General features: G+C 42.4%; 1 protein-coding gene across 2 annotated transcripts; it reads right to left on the bottom strand.

Moving 5' to 3' along the window:
• Nucleotides 1-3,866: 3,866 nt before the first annotated feature.
• LOC119285948 (helicase and polymerase-containing protein TEBICHI-like) lies at nucleotides 3,867-18,634 on the bottom strand. 2 transcript variants are annotated; one of them, XM_037565278.1, is made up of 28 exons: nucleotides 18,531-18,634; nucleotides 18,141-18,451; nucleotides 17,837-17,996; nucleotides 17,707-17,769; nucleotides 16,710-17,609; nucleotides 15,673-15,737; nucleotides 15,351-15,456; nucleotides 15,059-15,259; nucleotides 14,286-14,486; nucleotides 13,228-13,389; nucleotides 12,902-13,138; nucleotides 12,133-12,345; nucleotides 11,654-12,004; nucleotides 11,430-11,582; nucleotides 10,977-11,168; nucleotides 10,416-10,634; nucleotides 10,204-10,318; nucleotides 8,823-9,796; nucleotides 8,460-8,657; nucleotides 8,100-8,359; nucleotides 6,929-7,118; nucleotides 6,732-6,845; nucleotides 6,286-6,638; nucleotides 5,487-5,595; nucleotides 5,282-5,422; nucleotides 5,090-5,186; nucleotides 4,851-5,004; nucleotides 3,867-4,666 (listed from the first exon to the last, which is right to left on the bottom strand). In XM_037565278.1, exons 1-27 carry the CDS (start codon nucleotides 18,564-18,566, stop codon nucleotides 4,934-4,936), a joined length of 6,192 nt encoding a protein of 2,063 aa, XP_037421175.1. In that variant the 5' UTR covers nucleotides 18,567-18,634; the 3' UTR covers nucleotides 3,867-4,666; nucleotides 4,851-4,933. The 2 variants fall into 2 exon arrangements, with proteins under 2 accessions (XP_037421175.1, XP_037421181.1); XM_037565284.1 differs by lacking the exons at nucleotides 3,867-4,666; nucleotides 4,851-5,004 and having other exon boundaries at nucleotides 5,067-5,186.
• Nucleotides 18,635-19,579: the final 945 nt, after the last annotated feature.

Below are 19,579 nucleotides of genomic sequence, written 5' to 3'. Positions count from 1 at the left end.
TGGCTAACTAAGAACTCGGGAGGTTCGTTAGTCCGACTGTCATCACATTTATTACAAAAACTAAACTTTGCTAGCTCATGAGCAACTGAATTTGCTTCACGAAAACAATGAGAGAAGATGACCTTTCCTATTGATGTTGACAAGTCTATGCACTCGGCGAAGATCGCTGCAGCTGCTCCCACCATTGATCTTGTCCTCGACAGCTATTAATGACGTTCAAAGAGTCCGACTCCGCTTCTACTCTGTTGAAACTCAAGGAGTTCGCCAGAAATAATCCATCTCGCAATGCCATTGCTTCAATAGTCACAACATCTGCTGCCAATGATATAAATTTACAAAGCCCCGCAATGAAATTCCCTCTATCATCTCGTAACACACCTGCAACAGAACCTGCCCCCTCATCCGCATGGAATGAAGCATCAACATTAAGTTTTGTGAACCTTGGCTCCGCCCTCTTCCACCTATTGCTCCATCAATGTCCCTTTCTGCATCACAGAATTTGTATAGTTTTTCACTATGGCAAGAATAGACATGTGCCACCTGAAAATAGGAGGAACAGAATCATGATGAGTGCCGTCGACGCAACCACCAGAGGTACCAGCATCCGATCGCGAACACCTTCTTTTTCTTCAAGCTTGGCATCATTAGCAGAGTTGGTCAGACTCCAGCAATAGAAATTCCAGGATCGCCGAGCCCAATCTGTCTATTTGAACAGCGAAATCAATATGCTCAAATAGACCCAGCCCGGCCCATAGGTTCTTTGCTAAATCGCACTGGTGGTTTTCTGCAATTTACTCTCTCTGGAGCAAAGAACTAACATTGAGCGAATTGGAAGAATAAATCCAACATATACAACAAAGAACCGGTCGGTTAGAACTAGATGTCTAGATTTATTTATGCCTGAGAGTCTCTATTGAATTCATGCTCCGGCCAACTCATATAAAAGCCCAAACAGTGGGAGAGGGCCGGACATTATACTCCAACACTCTCCCTCACGTCTATGCTCCTTTGGAGTTTATGACGTGGGCATCGGAAGCGGGGCAATTATTTATTATGTTCACTGGATTTTGAACCCTGAAACTCTTGGTTGTAAGTTTATGCACCTAACCAGTTCACACGGAGGCAATATATTTCAACACTCCCCCTCACGTCTAGCCTTATTTAGTTCTTAGACGTGGGATCGATGTAGGCTGCGGAATCTTTTCTTTTAATATAATGTGTTGGCAGAGTCTTGAACTCAAGACCTCTTGGCTCGGATATCATATTGAATTCATGCTTCAACCAACTCATCTAAAAGTCTCAAGTATGAGAGAGGACCAGACATTATACTCCAACAGTTTCTAGTGCGGAATCATGGCGGTACCGTCCTCTCTCCCAATTGATCTATGAACTACGCCACAGTTGTGTTGACGAATGTTCTTGGCTACGTAGATGACGTAGATAGCTCTTGACGGCTGGGCTGCTTGCTTGGGTTGTGGATGGCTTTCAGTTGGTGTGGTTATTCTGTCCATATCTCGATTGTGTGCATTTCCATCATCTTCGTTGGATTAGCAGCTACTCGGCGTGGTTCATCGTTGCTCCTTTTCTTTTATTTTCTTATTCTCTTTTGTTTACACATAGCTTCTATCTTATATAACTTTGCTATATATTTGCTGATGTGACCATTTGTTTGTGTATAGGTATTGATTGTGTATACTAATAATGCAGAGGCGGGTGTGAGCAGTAGTGGGGGTGTGAGAGAGAGAAGAGAGAACAGGAAAAGGATGGTTTGTGTACGTATTGTGTTTGTTTTTTAAGGGTAAACATATTGTGTTTGTATCCCTTTCATCTTACATTATAAAAAGCATCCTTTATCAAATAAACAAATGTGTGTACCCAACAATTTTTCTATTATAGAAATAGAAAAGAACATGTAAATTTACAATATGTACTCATCATGTATGAACACGAGACGAACCAAATAAAAATCCCAAATAACTGCGAGAACAAGGACATGGCCTCAGAAGAAGTAGCCAAAGACGAGCGCGGTCAGGGACGCCATGGCGACAGCCGGGGCGGCAGCCGACGCGCCAGAGGCCGGTGCTGGAGCTGGTCCATCGGCCGCGGAGACCGTGCCAACCATGACGGCGGCGGCCGCCGCCACGGCGAGGATCCTGAGCTTCAGAGTAACCGCCATTTGCTTCCTCGACGGATGCTGCAGCAATGAACTAGCAAAGATGACTCTGGTGCTAGGAGAGAGCTAGAGAAGTTGTCAGGCTTGTGATCTTGGATGAAGGAGGAGAGATCATTTGGGGGGCTATATATAGTACTAGTACTTGGAGTTAGAGACTTCAGACATTTTCTTTGTTAGATGTAGAGACTTGAGACTTTGGCTTGGAAACAAAGGTATGTAGCTGTAATCCTTCTGGACGGCCGGCCAATGCTTGCCTGGTCTGCTTGGCCGCTTCGCTGGCTATTGTTTGGTTAGGGTTAAATTATCAGCCGTTGGGAGAGACAGATGGAGCGGCTGGCCAGCTGCTAGCAGTTGTATTGTTGCCTTTTGGTCCCCGTCTGTGCTGATTGCATGCCATGTGTTCGTTGTGTGATGAGCTGGTTCTCGCATTATGAAACCATGGGATGGGATGCTCTGCTGATGGCTGGCTGGTTACAATTTACACAACTCACAAATTTTGATTTTGTTTTGTTTTTAGCTGATTATGTGGCTCCTGTTGCGATTAATCAAAGGAAATGAACTGCTTTGTCAAGGGGACAATTATACTACTTATATAGAGGTTGCGTCAATTAATTTGGATCGTAGGAAGTACTGCTTTGTCCCGTGGCTGATGCTCCAACTAGAAAAGAATGATGTTGGGCAATGGCAAGTGAACACATTGATAAAATTACGCTAAATTAACCGGTCTTAGGAGTCATATTGTCCTTGTCACCGAGTGCGTTTGGTTCACTGGATAGCCATTTTCTATTGGATAGCGACCGTTTGGTTTATGAACGAGTTGGGATGGGATACGATAGGGATAGCCATATGCTTGGAATATATCTTCAAAATCCGGCTCCGCACGCAAGCAAAAATGTCGCGGACATGCTCATCCACCGGCGCGCGAACGAAACGTTTGTCACGCTGACCTCCCCAAAAGTAGTGCATGGGCGTCCGTAACTCCGTGTATGTGGTGTGGGTGAGCTACACATGTGTCCATGTACAATTGTGTGTGGTGTGAGCGTAGTGGCGTACCCAGGGGTGTGCCATGACACAGCCAGATTATTGAAAAACATTTTTTCACCGTGTAAAAATTAACTGATTTTTAAGGCTCGCGCAAGCTAATTAAAATAGACTTCAGTTTTTTTAAAGTATGCACACTCTTCATTTTATTTCTAGATCCGCCACTGTGTGAACGTGAGTGAGCTGCGTGCATAGGCAGCCTATGTCGTGGTGTAAGCTGTACGCAGGCGGCCGTACACTGTACACGAGCGGCCGATGTTGTACGCTGTGTACGCGGAGGTGTGCGCGGTGTACATGCTGTGTGCGGTGTGCTGTGTGTGTCCTTTTATTTTTCCTGCAGCAGCTGAAAGGGATTAGGCAACAGGGAAAAATCCCAGCCATGATTCTCCATCGAACCAATAAAACATGGGCTAACACCACCCACCAACCAAACAAAAAAAATGGCTATCCTTAGCCAGATGGATGGGGATACCCTTATCCACCCTAGCATCTCCCTTCAACCAAACACACCCTAACATAAACCAACTCAGACCAAAAATGCTGCTCGCTATCGTAAGTAGACAACACGGTAAAAAAATATTGCAAGCAAACCAGCAATATTGCACATACCTTATGTTGAACAACCCACAAGATGAACCAGATATTTCGACAAGTTAAAATGACCAAAACCCAGGTCCACCATATGAGCTGGGCTCAAACCTTATACACCCCTGAAGAACACAAGTAACATCATTGCAATTACAATTATGCACACATGGATTTTCTACAGGGGGGGCAATATGCAAGCATCAAAAACATTGCTCTGCCCTTCCATCAGTTCAGTCGCATGTACGTGTGTATATCCCTTTTTCCATCACTACATTCTTTTTTATGTCAGCAGGAGAGCTGCTAAGATTCCATTGATCTTGGCCAGGATGGCCAAGCACAACAGCAAACCGAACAAAAGAGAAAAGGAAGGGGAAGACAAAAGGTAGACACTGGATGCCTACACCATGAGGAACAACCTTTGCTGTACAAACACTGGTGCAAACGCACTCAACCAGGATCAAAGAGAATGGAGCCACCAGGTTGGTTCCTGTGGGTGGCCTCGTCTGTGATGATGGAGATGGCCCGAGATGGGGATCCGTGTCGAAAATGTGTAGATTCCGCTCTCCAGATTTCCCAGCAAACAAGATGCCCTAAGCTTCAGGCAATGCATTTCATAACATATGTACAAGCTTGCTCGGTGATCCTCACAGAAATTGGAGGAACTGCATGCACACTCATCGTGTCCTCTTGCCAGGTAATGCTCTCGAAAAAATGACCTCTTGCCAGTTGGAATCTCTGAGTTGATTGATGATGGAATAATCGCCTTCATATGCTACAGCGCATCACAGGTCATTATTTGATACCATATCAAAAGACACAAAGCAACCGCGGGCCCATCTGATAGAGACCAGAAAGCATCATGACCTGATTCAATCCAAGTTCCAGAGACACCCAAAAGAGACCAAAGGCAAATTAATTTCATCAAACCAAATAGAAAACGTACGCAGTAAGGCATGTGATTTATGTGGTAGATTAAACGTGGTATCAGAGAAGCATGTTGTGGCATTAACGGTAGATTAAATGTTGCTTCAGAGAAGTCAGAACTAACCCAGCTTTATGATGGCCATGGCTATTGTCTTGACAAAAGATGAAAAATGTGATTTCCTGGGTATTGCGAGGTGGCATTCACCATCAAGGCTCTGGCTGGAAAGGCTGGAGAGAACCCCAAGTTTTTCCAACCTTTACTTTAGCACGTAAAGGTACTGGGCAAGAAACAAACAGCAATTCAGTTTTCAGCTTTGAAATGAAAATCAACCGATACCATTCAGTTCAGCATAAAAATGATACCCAAAAGTGGAGCTGCAGTTTCCATGCTTATCTGTAGCAGATTTACAGCCTCTGCTACCATAGACGGGTCAACTTCAAGCACAAGTTCATCATGCACCTACAAAACGCAAAACATAACTCTAAGCTATCTATATTTAAAAAATAAATAAACAGAAAGCGAGAAAAATGGGTGATGACCACGTTGTAAAATACCTGCAAAAGAAGGTGACACCGCCCTCTGATTTGTGAAAAGTTTTGCATAAGCCCATCCATGGAATCAACTGTGTTACTCCCATTGGTAATTACAGAATGAACCTTAAGCATAGCCACCTTGATAATATCAGCAGCAGAACCCTGCATATAATAATACATTAATACAATGAAACTAGCAACAAAAGCAGGACAAACGTTTGCTAACCTGGCAAATAGAATTAACTGCTTGTCTCTGTGCTTGAGCTTTCTCTCTGCTGTTTCCAGCGGTAATTTTTGAAAGAAAACGTCTCCGTCCCATCAAGGTCTCAATATATCTGTAAGATATTATAATTTTGAAGTTACCTTGAGTAAGCTTTGATGTGGTGGTACTAAAAAAAAGTGGAGTGGAGAATACATATTCCATAATAGGGTGACGCATGTGAATGCGGATATATGTTGAAAAGGCTCATTTGTCATTGATGTTGGATAGAACCAGGGGTCAGAAAACCAGCAGCCAGTACCGCTGGATTGCTGCTGGTTTTCTCCTAAACAAATGGGTCCTTCAAAATGTTCAAAAATGCCTCTAGTGTCTATTTCAAGCTTTAAATCACGAAGTAGTTTTGAAAGAGCAAACCAGGCAAAGAAGCACTTTCTTGAATCCCGGATAGAACTAAATTATTGTAGTGTCAGACTACCCTATCTTTGAGATAAGAAATGGTATTCCCAATATAAGATAGACAATAATGTGATTTAATATATGTATGGAAAGGGGTTAGCATAACAACATGCAATATCAGATGACTTCAAGGAACCTTTGAAGTTTACATTTAAAATATCAACCAAAGTTATAATGGAAAGTATGCTAATGTTGGAGAAACAATCAAGAGATACAGGTGAATGATTAATAGAAATGTTTAGACTAATATTGTTTTTATAGACCTAATGAACAATTCCGAACCAGCATCAAGGAAGACAACACATATTAGAAATTACGAGGAGAAATGGCTACTGAAAAGAAAACTCACCCTTTTTGGCGACATGATGCCACGGCTTGTTGTAGCCACGAAGAAACGCCTGGAAAGAATCTCTTGAAACTCTGAATTTTCTGTGCAGCTTCTGCTGGGCTGCATTCAAGTTGTTCTGCAAGGGAGTTGGCGCCCATTCCATAAAGGATGCCATAAATAAATCTCTTTGTGTTATCTCGGTCCTTAGAAGAGACCAAAGACTCTTCTTTGCCACTCCATCTTGAGGCAATCATAGTAAACACATCAACATCTGGTTTACTTAGAAGCTCGATCAATACAGGATCTTTAGAAAAATGCGCCATAAAACGCAGCTCTATCTGGGAGTAATCAGCAGTTACCAACAACCAGTTTTCCTATTAAAAGAAAGAGGGAGGAGGCCATGAAATTATCATTATAGCAGTTTTAGGAATATTCAAAAGGCAAACAATGGTTGAAACGAGCAATACTTGAGTGGGAACAAAAAATTCACGGGCATTGATTTCATGATGATCAACCATTGACATGCTTGTGAAATCTTTATCATTCTTTCTTGTTGTGAAATCCACCATGTGCTCAACACTCTGCAAATAATAATTCAGACAGTTATTGGTAACTATATATGAATATCAAACCAAATGAAACATAAGGATAAAAGGTGAATAACCTGGAGATTTGGCTCTTCCATTGATAGACGGCCAGTAGCAGTTGATGTCTGAAGCCAATTTCCATGTATGATGTACCTTTGGGATTGGATGCACAACTTAGCCCGTGAACAAATGGACCCCAATGTGCCATTCAACAGTTTGGCCAATGTTCTATGTTCCTTAATTACTGAGACGATTGGGTGTAGATCCCTGAAGAAAAAAGAAGAAAATACACTATTTAAAAAAACTAAATAAGGCCCTCACAAATTACTGATCAACTACTTAACAAAAATACTGATCTACTCCTCCGTATGAAAATATATGGCATTTTTGCAGTTCAAATCGCCATATATTTTGATACAGAGGTAGTAATTGACAAGTTCAGCTAGAGCTATTCTAGTCCACATTCGCCACGACTTTGTTGTCAACAGTTGAGTAGCTGAATGTTGAAGAAAGACACAAAGGACAAAGTGCTAAAAAATCAAATAGATGTGATAGAAAATAAAGAAGATTCTCCCTGACAAGCTTACAGGCGTTTGTGCTCAGAGTGGCTTGTCTGAGCATAAGCATCTTCAAGTTCTTGAGCTCTGCTGATGCCCTGATATTACATGGCATCTCATAGAGTGTCTTTGTGGAAAGAAGCTCAATTATTCTAGTTTTCTCCATTTTTATTGTGTGGCATGTGTTTCTTGCACCTCATGAGCGCACCAGTCTGACAGTGACAGCTCAATCGGTTGAACTGTTTTTTGGAAGATGTAGTGCTGAGCATAAAGATATCGCTGTTGACCAACTGGTGCCGATTTCTAAGAGGTTCACTTAGAAGGTGCCTGACGCAGGCCTAGATGGAACTCAAATGAACGCAGCGGCAATAGGGGAAGTGAAGCTTGGTGAGATGACAGCGATGGTTTATCATGACCTGTGTGAGAGAGAGACTGGCATGCTCCCTAGCAATTGGCAACTCGTATGTAATTTGTATTAATAGTGTAAATCATGTAAAATCCTCTGAGGTTGGGACTAATGTCTTAGACTGAACAGATTTAGAAATTTGCTTCAGACTGACAAAAGAATCAACAGAATAACAGTTACTCCCTCTAAAGTAGTGATCTAAACGCTCTTATAGTTCTTTACAGAGGGAGTGCTAAGCATGAAAAATGTTCACCTCCCAAACAATGAGGAAATAATAAACATTACCTTAGATGGTCTAGACACTGCTTGTCAGTGCTAGGATGCAACTTCCCTTTCTCGCACCCTTTTGGGACTGGCAGTTTTAAGTGAGTAAAAAGAATGTCAGCGATGTCAGCATTTGCATTTAGTGAGAAACTCTTGCCCGCTAATTTGTATGCTTCTTTGTCTAGCTCCTTCAGCCTTGTTATTATAATATGCCTCGCACGGAGACATGCATCCATGTCAGCACCAATTCCCCATAATTCCATATCAGCAAGCACATTTACCTATCCATAAATATATCATTAGTACTAAAGCATTTATTTTTTTAATGAGGTATTAAAGCATTCCGTAACAATTTGCATTAGGCAAAGGTGCAGAATATACCAATGGACCCTCAACTGTTTCAATCAAATCACTGAGATTTTGAGAAACAAGCAACTTCAGCAAAACAGAACCCAGCGCTCTTGTCTGCGCAGCACGCCTACAGCAACCATTGTGAGCTGCTTTGTGCATCTGATTCCTCCATCTGCCATCCCGATTTGCTGCTGCTGCAGCCTCACTTGGTAGCCGTCTCTTCACTAACTATTTATCAGAAATAAATCAGAATTTAGATGACAGAAAAACATTTGAAATAGCTCGAAATTAAAATTAGAAATGGTTGGCTGTTGGAGAAGTTGAAAGAAATCAGTTTTTTTTGGAAAAATGTATTATAAAAGGAACTGTGGGTCACAAAATAAAATATTGTACCTTCTCGAGGTTTGGCACTGTTTTGCTTTCCTCGTCTGGCCAGAGAATCCATGCCACCAAGCATATGTCCAGCCCATTATAGACAGAGATTGGTGGTAGTAACACATATGTGCTGTCTAGGACTTCAATATTGTTCAATGTTTTAGGGTCGAGGTGAAGCCTAGCAAGCCGTTGACAAGAAACACAGGGAGATTTAAGTGCCTGAATCTGAATCTTCAAATTCCATGTCGTTTTCTTTACAATCTTTTGCTGCATAATGCCAACTATTCTACTCCATCTTCTCCTAAATCCTTCCCACAGTTCAACAGAATCATTGCTACCAGTTGGGGTTAGGTCTTTCGGGAAATTGCAGTAGTAGACGGGTGAATTTTCCCAGCAAACAGCTAACCCAAGAATTTCAAAAATGGTCAAAGATAGTTTACTTGATCTCTTAACAAAATGAAGATCAAAAGAAAATTCATCAACAGAAGACCACTGATCAAGGAAACCATCGAACCCTCCAGGGAAGTTATGTGCATTGACAGGACCTTTGTCAGGCACATTTCTGCTGGGCAGCGTTGATAAAGGTGATGCTTCTTGCATACTAGCAATGTCGACACTATTCGCTATTCCTTGGCTCTCTTTAATATGAATGGTAGAAACAGGGTGCATATCCTCCCCTACAATCTCTGTAGAAGCCCTTTGAGGAACATAATCAGAGCAGATGTTTCTTTCATCGCCAACATGTGCCCCTAAAACTGACTCATGGCACTTAGCATGACCTGCACCAGGAAATACCATAACATCTCGAGGTGGAGAGTCCTCACTAGCTGGGAGCAGAGGTGTGGTAAACTGAGGAACTTCTACCCCAAGTGATTTGAAAGCTGAGAATGCTGCTACTCTGGCTGCTTCTGCCTCCTCAAGAACAATTCTGCGAGCTCCATTTTTTATTTTCTTGGCTATACCAAATTGCATTCGCCGTAACCCAGAATCATCTAATCAATTGAATAAAATGACATAAGAGAAGGCAAATGCACAAAAAAATAACCAAATGATGGATATAAAAGACTGACCAAAAAGCAACTACGTAACTACTGATGGAAAACAAAAGCAGATGGAGCAAGTAAATGCTAATATGGAATACTTAACAGCACATTTGAACTATGTGCACTTGTGCGGGCCTTCTCCAGAAGACAAAAGGTCCTTTGTTCCATAGTAATTTGTGAGTTCCACTACTACTGCCGCTGCTGATTTAATACTACTGCTATTGCTGCTATTACCACCAACACCACCACTTACCAGTAATACACTACTGCTGCTTACATAAGACCCAGTAAGTTACATGAAAAGGTACATCAAACATATTAGAAGGCAAAAGCTCAAGTATAGATGGAGCACCGACCTTGACCAGACCAAGAATTTTCGAAAAGAGCTTTTGCAATTTCAGGAATAGATGCTTCAGCAATGGTAACAGGGGTACGCAAACCAGAGTTATAAAGAGCCCTTGCACGTGAGCCCTGCATCCATGATACATACAATGACTCAATAAGGTAAGAATATGCAAGTCGCAAGTGGCAGTACTTGGATAAGTCATCTAATAGTGACATGACAAACCTTGACGAATGGAATTGTTGTAAGTTCTGCGATCTCTGCCCTAACTCCAAACGAGACACGGTTTTGGAACTTGGCAACAAGACCTTCTAAATCCTGCCAACCAAGTCTCTGACAAAAGGCAGAAACCATTGAAGCAAACCTGCCAGCATTTTCCTGCAAGGCTTGAATCGTACCTCTAGCAACTTTAAATGATTCACAAACATCTGTGACAGGAATCTCCTGGAAGATTGAAAAAATTAAATGCATTAAAACTTCATATATTGATCACACTATATATGTAAATGCAAAAATACACCAAAACATTAAAGCTATATCACTTGGCCAGCACTCCCTCCCTTTCAGTTTATAAGGCACGCTCGTATTCCAAGATCATCAGCTTAACCAACGAAGTATGTACTATATAGTACGCAAAGTATATTATATAACTCATAATTCTTCGGTCAGATTGATGATCTAGAAATACGTGTGTGCCTTATAGACGAGAAAGAGAGGGAATACAATAGATCAATGTCAGGAATAGTAAGTTATCTGGTAAATAATCAACTAGAAGTTGAATTATACCTGAGCCAGCCTTGATATCATCAGCGCCACATAAAAGCGCTTAGATACTCTAAGCGACTGGTCATTAATAAGAGTGTTTGCACCAGAACCTCCACTAGTGTTTTTCTTGGGCCTTCCACGAATAGGCATTGCTGCCCCATGAGCCATGTGCATCAAGAAAGGTTCTGTTACTCCAACCCGGTTGCCAACTGACTGCATTCAAGATTACCAAAAATCAACAATTCAAAAAATAAAACAGATGTGCACTACGTGAAAATGAATTGCTAGTGTACAAATGTTTGATTTTGACATAGTTTGCACCAATTGTCGTTATCACGACGAGGTTGCTATTTGAAAATAGACTTGCAAACACTATCTTGGTGTCCAATGAAAACAAGTATAATTTGAAAATAGTACACACGATCAAGTTAAATGTCAGAAACAAGTTTTGCAGATGCAACAGAAGATGTGTACCTGCTCAAGAGAAGACAGTTGCATGAACCTCTCATAGTATAATTCCCAGTCAGGTTCAACTTCTACATTTATTGGGGTTACCAAGTAGACTAAATGCAAATCAGATGCCAGAACAAAACCTTCTCTTGCCCTTGAAAGATCATCAAGCACAACCTGTAGTGATAAACAATGGTTGGTAACTCCTAATGAAAAATAAAGAAAACATACAAGAGAAAGTAACCTACCAGTGATTCCTCAGGATTGAGAGAACTGCCAAAAGATGCTCGCCCAAGTGGAGTGGTGGAGTATATCTTGGTGTCATTGTTCCACTCAACAAACCTTTTATGGCATAACCAACGAAGGGAGTCTTGAGCAGACTTTACGACATCGTCAAAAGATTTGGTGGAGTTAAGCAGCGTACATCTCACATATCGATGAATATCACTTGCAGTTTGCACGATCCCACCAGCAACAACTTCCATAATTGCATGAGTCATTCCATTTTTGTCTTCTGAGAGGCATGACTGCAAGGGGGGACAATCACTTCTAACAATACCTGTTATCCTCTTTACCTCTTCAGGCCTACATACAAGTATCTGTATTCAAACATATGTATCAGAAGAAACCTTGTAATTTGGCCGCAGGTCAAAAAATAAGAATTATTTCCCAGTGCATAAATGAATAGCTACAAACTTAAAATGCCAATGTAGGTTGTACAGCTTACACTCTCTCCTTTTGTGTCTATTCCAGTTCGACCAGCACGGCCAGCCATCTGTCTATAGCGAGTCCCATCAATGAAATCACGACCTATCCTAGGTTGCCTGAATATAACTCGTCTGGCAGGCAAGTTTACTCCAGCAGCTAAAGTTGATGTGGCAGTCAAAACTCGGACAAGGCCTTTACGGTAGCATGTTTCCACAATGTCTCTCTCCTCAACCTGACAAAAGAGTAGGTTGTAGAAGTCATTAAAAGCAGAACAGAGACATGTATTATGAACTTGTGAGCTGGTGGTGCATTCTCATCATGATCATCAAAAACATGTACTTGCACTAAAACTGAAAGAGAAAAGGTGTCATGAAATTCAAAGGAGCAACATTTCCACAATGTCTCATTAACCTGAAAAATAGAAGGCTGTAACAGGAACTAAAGACAGAATGAGACACAGATCATAAACTCCATCTGGTGGTGCATTCGCATCATGATCATAAAAAAAATATGTACTTGCACGTGAAAACTGAAAGAGAGAAGTTGTCATGAAACCAAAAGAGCAACATTTTTCCCCACAAGAATAAAAGCAATGTTTTCACAGCCATAAACATACTCAAACAGCAACCTACTCAACCGCAGTAAAAATGGGCATTCAGATATTTAATGCAACTTGCAAATGCCCACAGCAGCGATAACAGCAAATGAATGGTGTCAAATTAAACAGTCAGACGTAGATTATATTGTTGTAAATGATGAAGGTAGAATGTAGAGTAAAAATATATTACCGTGAGACCAGCATGGTGGTATGCAACACCAAATGGGAGGGTTTCTTCCAATACAGGATCTAACCCAGCAGGACACCTCTTCAAGGCTTCAACTGCAGAAGCAGCATCTCGGAACTCTGAGCCTTCTTTTGAACCAACATTAGCTACTTTCAAGTACTTTGCAATATGCTTTGCAGTTGATTCACAGCCTTTTCGGCTGGAGCAAAACAAAAGAACAGAATGACCCTCCAGAACAACCTGAAGGGGCAAAATAAGTGGATTATGCATTTATCTTAGGAACTAGAGAAGGGAACTGAGAATGGCTGGAGAGTTTATATTGAATTTACCTCATTGCACAACTCAACAATATGATCTGGATCCTTACCACCAATATCAGCTATTTTTGGAAGTACGCGTACAATATTCATGTCTTTATCAAATATTTGATTACCAACTTTGATAAACTCCTCCAATGGGACGGGTCGAAAGGCAGTTTGATAAAGTGCGGCCTGGTGTTGCGTCAGAGAGCCATCAATTATCGAAAAGTTTGCAATGAAGTATAATATTGCTTCGTACAGGACAATGAAAGACATTCAAACATTCCTATGGCCCAATAAAAAACAGGCCTTGTAGTCCTGTACAAACCTCATAAATTGGGTTCCGGGTAAAAAAAACAACAACAACAACAACAAAGCCTTTAGTCCCAAACAAGTTGGGGTAGGCTAGAGGTGAAACCCATAAGATCTTGCAACCAACTCATGGCTCTGGCACATGGATAGCAAGCTTCCACGCACCCCTGTCCATAGCTAGCTCTTTGTCGATACTCCAATCCTTCAGGTCTCTCTTAACGGACTCCTCCCATGTCAAAATCGGTCGACCCCGCCCTCTCTTAACATTCTCCGCACGCTTTAGCCGTCCGCTATGCACTGGAGAAATTGGGTTCCGGGTGCTAGAAACAAATTAGGTTGCATAACGAATAGTACAATAAAGTTGATCACATGGGCTAGCTTGTAGGCTCCATAACAACAGTCACATAGTTTGGTGATTGAACATTTTTCTTGAACACATAGTAGGCGCTGAAGAGATTTTAGTTGACTGCTGATAAAAAATAATGTATGCATCAACTCTGCAGAATTTCTACTGATTTACTATATTTGTGCTGTAGCGTGCACTGCATATCCACTGACTGTTAGGCCGCCGCTTAGGCACTAGCTGCTGTTTACCTAGCACCGAGCACTTTTTAGAGAAACAAATCATACAAGAAATTTCCATCTATTAATATGGTGATATAACTCCAGTCGTATAGTTAATCATCTCTGGATAGTTGCACAGCATGCCTGTTTAAGGTAGACAACAACATTGACAAAAAAGTAGATATGGATGAAAGCGACAATAGAGTTCTTACTTGAAGCCAGTCAGCTACAGCTGCAACGTTGGGCATAGTAGCACTCATACCAATAATCTGTAATCCATGGGTGGCACCCGCCTTCCCACTGCTAGAACCTGAAGTTTCTCCACTAGATGATTCTGAATTTCCTTCACCAGCGGCATACCGAAGTTTTGTGAGCATCAGCTCCAAAAGGTACCCTCTGTGCTGATCACCAACCTATAAAACAGTTGTATATTAGAGAAACTTTTCAGATGTGTAAACAGGAAAAACTTTACATGTCCTTCAACAATGAGGAAGCAGGAGTAAGGAGGGTATAACTACTTCAGAAGTTCAGATGACAAGAGGGGACTGGATGCATTCATGCATAGATAAAGATATCCTTCATATTATAATGGCTGCTTTAAAGGCAGTTCTATTTGTATTGTTGGAGTGTAGGATACTTTAACGGAGTGTATTCCCTTCTTCAGAGACATAAAAATAGGGCTACGCATATGTGCTTGTAATTGTGAATTCAAGGGTTTTCCATACGTTGCCTCGCCATTGAATCGCAGAATTACTTAGATACAATTGCATGCCTATTCTTAATGGTGCTAGTGTATTATACTAACTTTTTAGTATACAATCATACATGAGTTCAAATGTACAAGTCAAAAATCCCAGGAATACTGGACATGATTATGTCATGTGAGTAAACACAAAGAACAAAGGTGAACCAAAAGATAAGAGATCTGGTGTCAAAAGATAAAAGATAAAAGATCTTGAGAAGCACAATGGTTAGATGAACTTACCATATGAAGCTCATCTATTACAATTATACCAAGTTCAGAAAGGCGGCCATCCTCCAACAACTTGTTTACCAAAGAATTCGCCTTCTCTATGGTACATACAGCAACTGATGTATCTTTAGGAAGCGACCCTCCCCCCTGATTCCCATAGTAGCTACGGACATGCTTACCCAGTGGCGCAAGAAGTTGCTCGAGATGTTCAGCCTGTAAGAAGTTGAATAGTCAATTAATCAGAGCCCCAAAAAACCACGAGTTGAAGAGTACAAATATTGCTGAGCTCAATGCAAATATGTACCTTTTCAGCACATAATGAAACATATGGAAGGACTAGAATTGCTATCTTTTGACTGGACAATATCCGTCTCAACATCAGCACTTCAGCAACAAAACTTTTACCAGCACTGCAACATAAGAACAGCATAAGGCACATCAGTAGATTTAAGAAGTTACATGGAATATGCACTGTTCTCACTTCATACTATTAGTGAATCATAGAGAAGTACATATTTTAGAATAATAGAATCAAAAAGCTACAGAAAAGCAACAAGATCAGGCTGAATCATTGGGTACTTAGACTAATCAACAGAAGAAAAAAACATGTAAAAACCTCCTAGTACCTCGTAGATGCGCAATATACAAGATTGCGATTCTCCAAGACACCATCCACAAGTAAACACTCCACCTGCAATAGACATGGAACATAAATGAATAAAAGATAAGTAATGCAATCAAAAAAGTATTGTTGTTAAAGTACTGTGGGTATATTTACCCAACCAGGCACAGAAAGAGCAAATCAACACATGTGACACTGAACCTAACCATAATTTAGGGATTGTAATAGTTTGCAACTTTGGATATTTCTTTTTGGAGCTACCCTTTAGATTTCCTATTAAATAGTATTATCGTTTAGGTTCTAGAGCCAATATATAAGGAACCCATTAACTGCTTATGATGGTACAGGATACTTCATAAGAAAAAATCGAATCTTTGGACAAGCACAAGACAGATAGTTTTTTAAAATAATTTTTCCCCATCAGTGGGCAACACTTGGTTTTGGCGTAACATAATGGTCAAATACTCAAAAAAAAACTCAATGAAATATATAGCCGTTAGAGTGCACAAACACACCAATACAAAAACACATGCAAAATTCTGACATATACGTACTGTGCTCCAGAATAAACAAGGAAAAGTGTGTATTTAGGAAAGTAGTGCACTGCAATGGGTCAGGTTCGTCGGATGTAAAATAAATTGTGGAGAAGTAGTAAAAGCTTCTCCATCTGAATCCTTTGCATAGATCATATAGTAGAGAAGTAGCCTGTGGCATACGAACCACTTAGTACACAGAATGTGGAGGAAATAGGTAGTTTGCAACTTTGCATATGATAAGAGGAGCATAAGTTGTGAGTTACAACAGAAGTTTGTAAGACAGTTTTTATTAACATGATTGAACTAACAGTACAGTCCCACAATTTTACTAAGAGCAGAGTACTGGACACGATTAGCCAATGTACATAATAATGCTTGATAGGGGCAGCAATTTTATGTTGAACTAACAGTACAGTCACACAATTTTATGCTTGATAGGGGCAGCAATTTTATGTACATAAGAGTATGTGACATTTGATTGAAGAAAAAAACAGTCAAAGCTAACCTGCCATGGATATAGCTGTGGAATGCCTTTTTTCATGTATATAGCACAAAGCTCATGAGGGAGCCAGCTTGAGAGCTTGGAGTGATCCTTTAGAGGAACAGAGCTGGTAGGAGTGCAAGTTTCCACTCTTTGAGAAGCAAACTTACTCTTGGAATCTCTGTTAGGCTTGCCAGGATTCAAATGTGCAGCTAGCGGTTTAGTCTCACCATGGGTCAGTTGATTGAGGTCACTCTTAATCATACAAGAACCTCTGCTGCCCACATCAATTGAATGACCCATCCCTGCAGTTTTTGACTCTGACAAAGTAATTGTCTTAATGTCATCTACAGAATGCATGAGGTTTTCTGTTCTATGAAAGTTACTGTCCATCGGTCGACCCTGGTTCACTTGTGCACTTCTGGGAACAGTGTCACATTTTTCTTTACCTTCCAGGCCTGAAACTTGAATTGCATCCTCATGAAAGAAATCCAAATGCTTCACAGGCAAAGGAGAGTTGTTTTTATGCTGTCTATTTGCCGCTGCTAATTCTGCTGTATTTGAGAACGTGTCTATCTGCTTCATGGGATTGCTACCTACTGTATTTTCACAGTTAAATTCCTCAATTCCTGATCTAGGAAGAGTCTTAGAACCCAGTGCAACTGCACAGGACGACTTGTCCTCTGCAGCATCACAGTGTCGCCTTCGAGGACCCTTATCAGCCATAGCAGAGACGTCATCAGCAAATTCCATTGCGGCATTCCAGAAGTCCTCCCCTGGTGATATCAGGGATGATGCAGATTTTGGGGTCTCCCCGGGTGCTGCAGAAAACCCAGCCATTTTCTGCGCAGCATATGGGGTAAAGCTGGACCTTTGCAAGGCCGCAAATCCCTCACCGTTTAGCTTCGCCCCCTCGTGTAACCCCTGCAAAAAGAACAGCTTCGCATATCACCAAAAGCTACTAAAACATAGAATTTCACAAACAGCTTCGAAATTTGATCGTTCTTTGGATCCACCATACCTCAAGAGGTTCTGAAGCACCGTGATTACCAACCCATTTCAAGGGCATGTTATCCCCTAATTCCTGCAGTACATAGAACCGTCAGTCACAGCTCCTGCATCACCTTCAGAGAATAATCATTCTGTCTTACCTTAACCCTTGGAACTTCGACAGCATCACAACGAGAAACGCACTGCTTCTTGGCAGATCTGCCGTCGCAGGGAGCCAAGAAGGAGTTGACCGCACTCCTCTTCTGATTCTTGTCTGGTTCGCCCTTGCCAGCATCAGACATCATAACAGACGGGATATCACTGCAACAAGGACGATAACAGCCTGAATTTCGCGCAAGACAGTAATGGTTCTTGGCACCAAAACAACAAAGAATGGGTATCCTGCGGGCTGCGGCAATGGGGACAAGAGTGGTTCTTGGCACCAAAACGACACGAATCCCTCACCTGCAGTAATGGGACAGGAACTCCATGGTGAACCGCTTCATCTCCAGGTCGTCCCCGTAGTCCGGTGCCGCCGCCGCGGAATCGCCCGCATCGACATTCATCGCCGCGGCGGAATTGGCGATGTCGGCGTTCATGGACGCCGCGAGGCTCCTCCGGGCGCCCGAGGGGGAGCCGGCGAGGGCCGCTGACGACGCCGCCGCCGACGCCGCGGCGGCGGGAGGGGACCGGACCAGGTACCCCGCCAGGGAGCCCTTGGCGGCCCCGGGGCTCCCATGCTGCGACGAGGGCCTCCGCTTCTTGGCCGCGAAGAACTGGGGAGGGGCGGATCCGGCAGGGGCTTAGGGGTTGGAGGCAGGAGACGGTAGGGTAGAGCTAGGTTTAGGGGTTTACCTGGTCGACGTGACCTCGGGAGGAGCCCGACGCCATTGCGGGGGAGGGGGGCGGCAGGGCAGGGCAGGGCAGGGGCGGCGGTGCGGTTTTGGTTTGAAACTGGGGCTGCGGCAGGGGCGAGCGATTCAGGTGGGAGGGTGCTCTGTTCTTCTGTATTGCTCCCAGGGGTGAGGAGCGCATTCCCCTGCCAATGGGATCCACTAGCATACATCTGTTTGACTTTTTTTGAAGAACATCCGAACGTAGAAGCGTTACATTACGCTTCGTGCGATGTGCCCCTAAGGAGCAATGTCCCGGAGCCGTGTTCGTCCTCCTTAAACTCTTGAATTGATTTGAAGAACCTCGCATCAAATCCCGTCCTCGCATACAAACGAAGAGAGACATTAACATGGTTGCTCCGAGGAGCAGGCAGGAATCTACATTAAAGTTTTGTCAAAATCCGTCCCATCGAACGATCTCAAGGAAGATCAGAGTCCTAAAGACAAACTCGAAGATGAAGCGACGCCCCTACGAGGACTAAACACGTAAGATGTCTACTAGCCGAAGCCGAGGCACCAGGATTCCCCTCCCGACCACCGGTCGCCGGAGCGGCAGGCAGAGGGAGGCAAATTCACCAGCTCACCGGCAGAGATCGAGGGGTTGCGAAGCTTTGCCCTGATCAGCTTGCGAGAGGAAAAAGAAAGATGATCTTCCCAGTTACATCTCTTTGACTTTTATAAAATGGTATTGTAGATGTTTGAGTTAAAGACAAAGCTAATAAGCAAAGTGGATAAAATGGATGGAGTGCATGTTTGAGTCATAATTGGACAAAATGACACAATTTGTGTTTTCTTCCCTCTTTTGGTGTATGGGCACACTTGTCAGTTTTATTTGGATGAAAATACCCCTCACTCGTTTTGTCTTTAAGCTGGCTCGATCAAACCATGTCTTCGCAGCCGAGCTTGCGTGGAGAGAGGAACGACGTCGCCACCTTGTCATGCTTCCTCGGTCCCTGGCGCTTCGTTTGGCCCCTTAGTCGCATCACCCTAGGTCCTCCCATTACTCAAACA

This window comes from Triticum dicoccoides, chromosome 1A, assembly GCF_002162155.2.
Source record: "Triticum dicoccoides isolate Atlit2015 ecotype Zavitan chromosome 1A, WEW_v2.0, whole genome shotgun sequence".
Taxonomy (NCBI): Eukaryota; Viridiplantae; Streptophyta; class Magnoliopsida; order Poales; family Poaceae; genus Triticum; species Triticum dicoccoides.
Note: the sequence above shows the minus strand (reverse complement) of the source record. Positions and strands in the feature narration are given on the sequence as shown.

Bases quoted from the DNA above. Each gene is read 5' to 3' on its own strand.
- LOC119285948 (XM_037565278.1), bottom strand. From the start codon at position 18,566: ATGGCGTCGGGCTCCTCCCGAGGTCACGTCGACCAG. The intron at 18,452-18,530 runs GTAAACCCCTAA...GCCCCTCCCCAG, and splicing joins CCCGAGGTCACGTCGACCAG to TTCTTCGCGGCCAAGAAGCG. The intron at 15,738-16,709 runs GTTAGCTTTGAC...TGTCTATTGCAG, and splicing joins CACAGCTATATCCATGGCAG to GTGGAGTGTTTACTTGTGGA.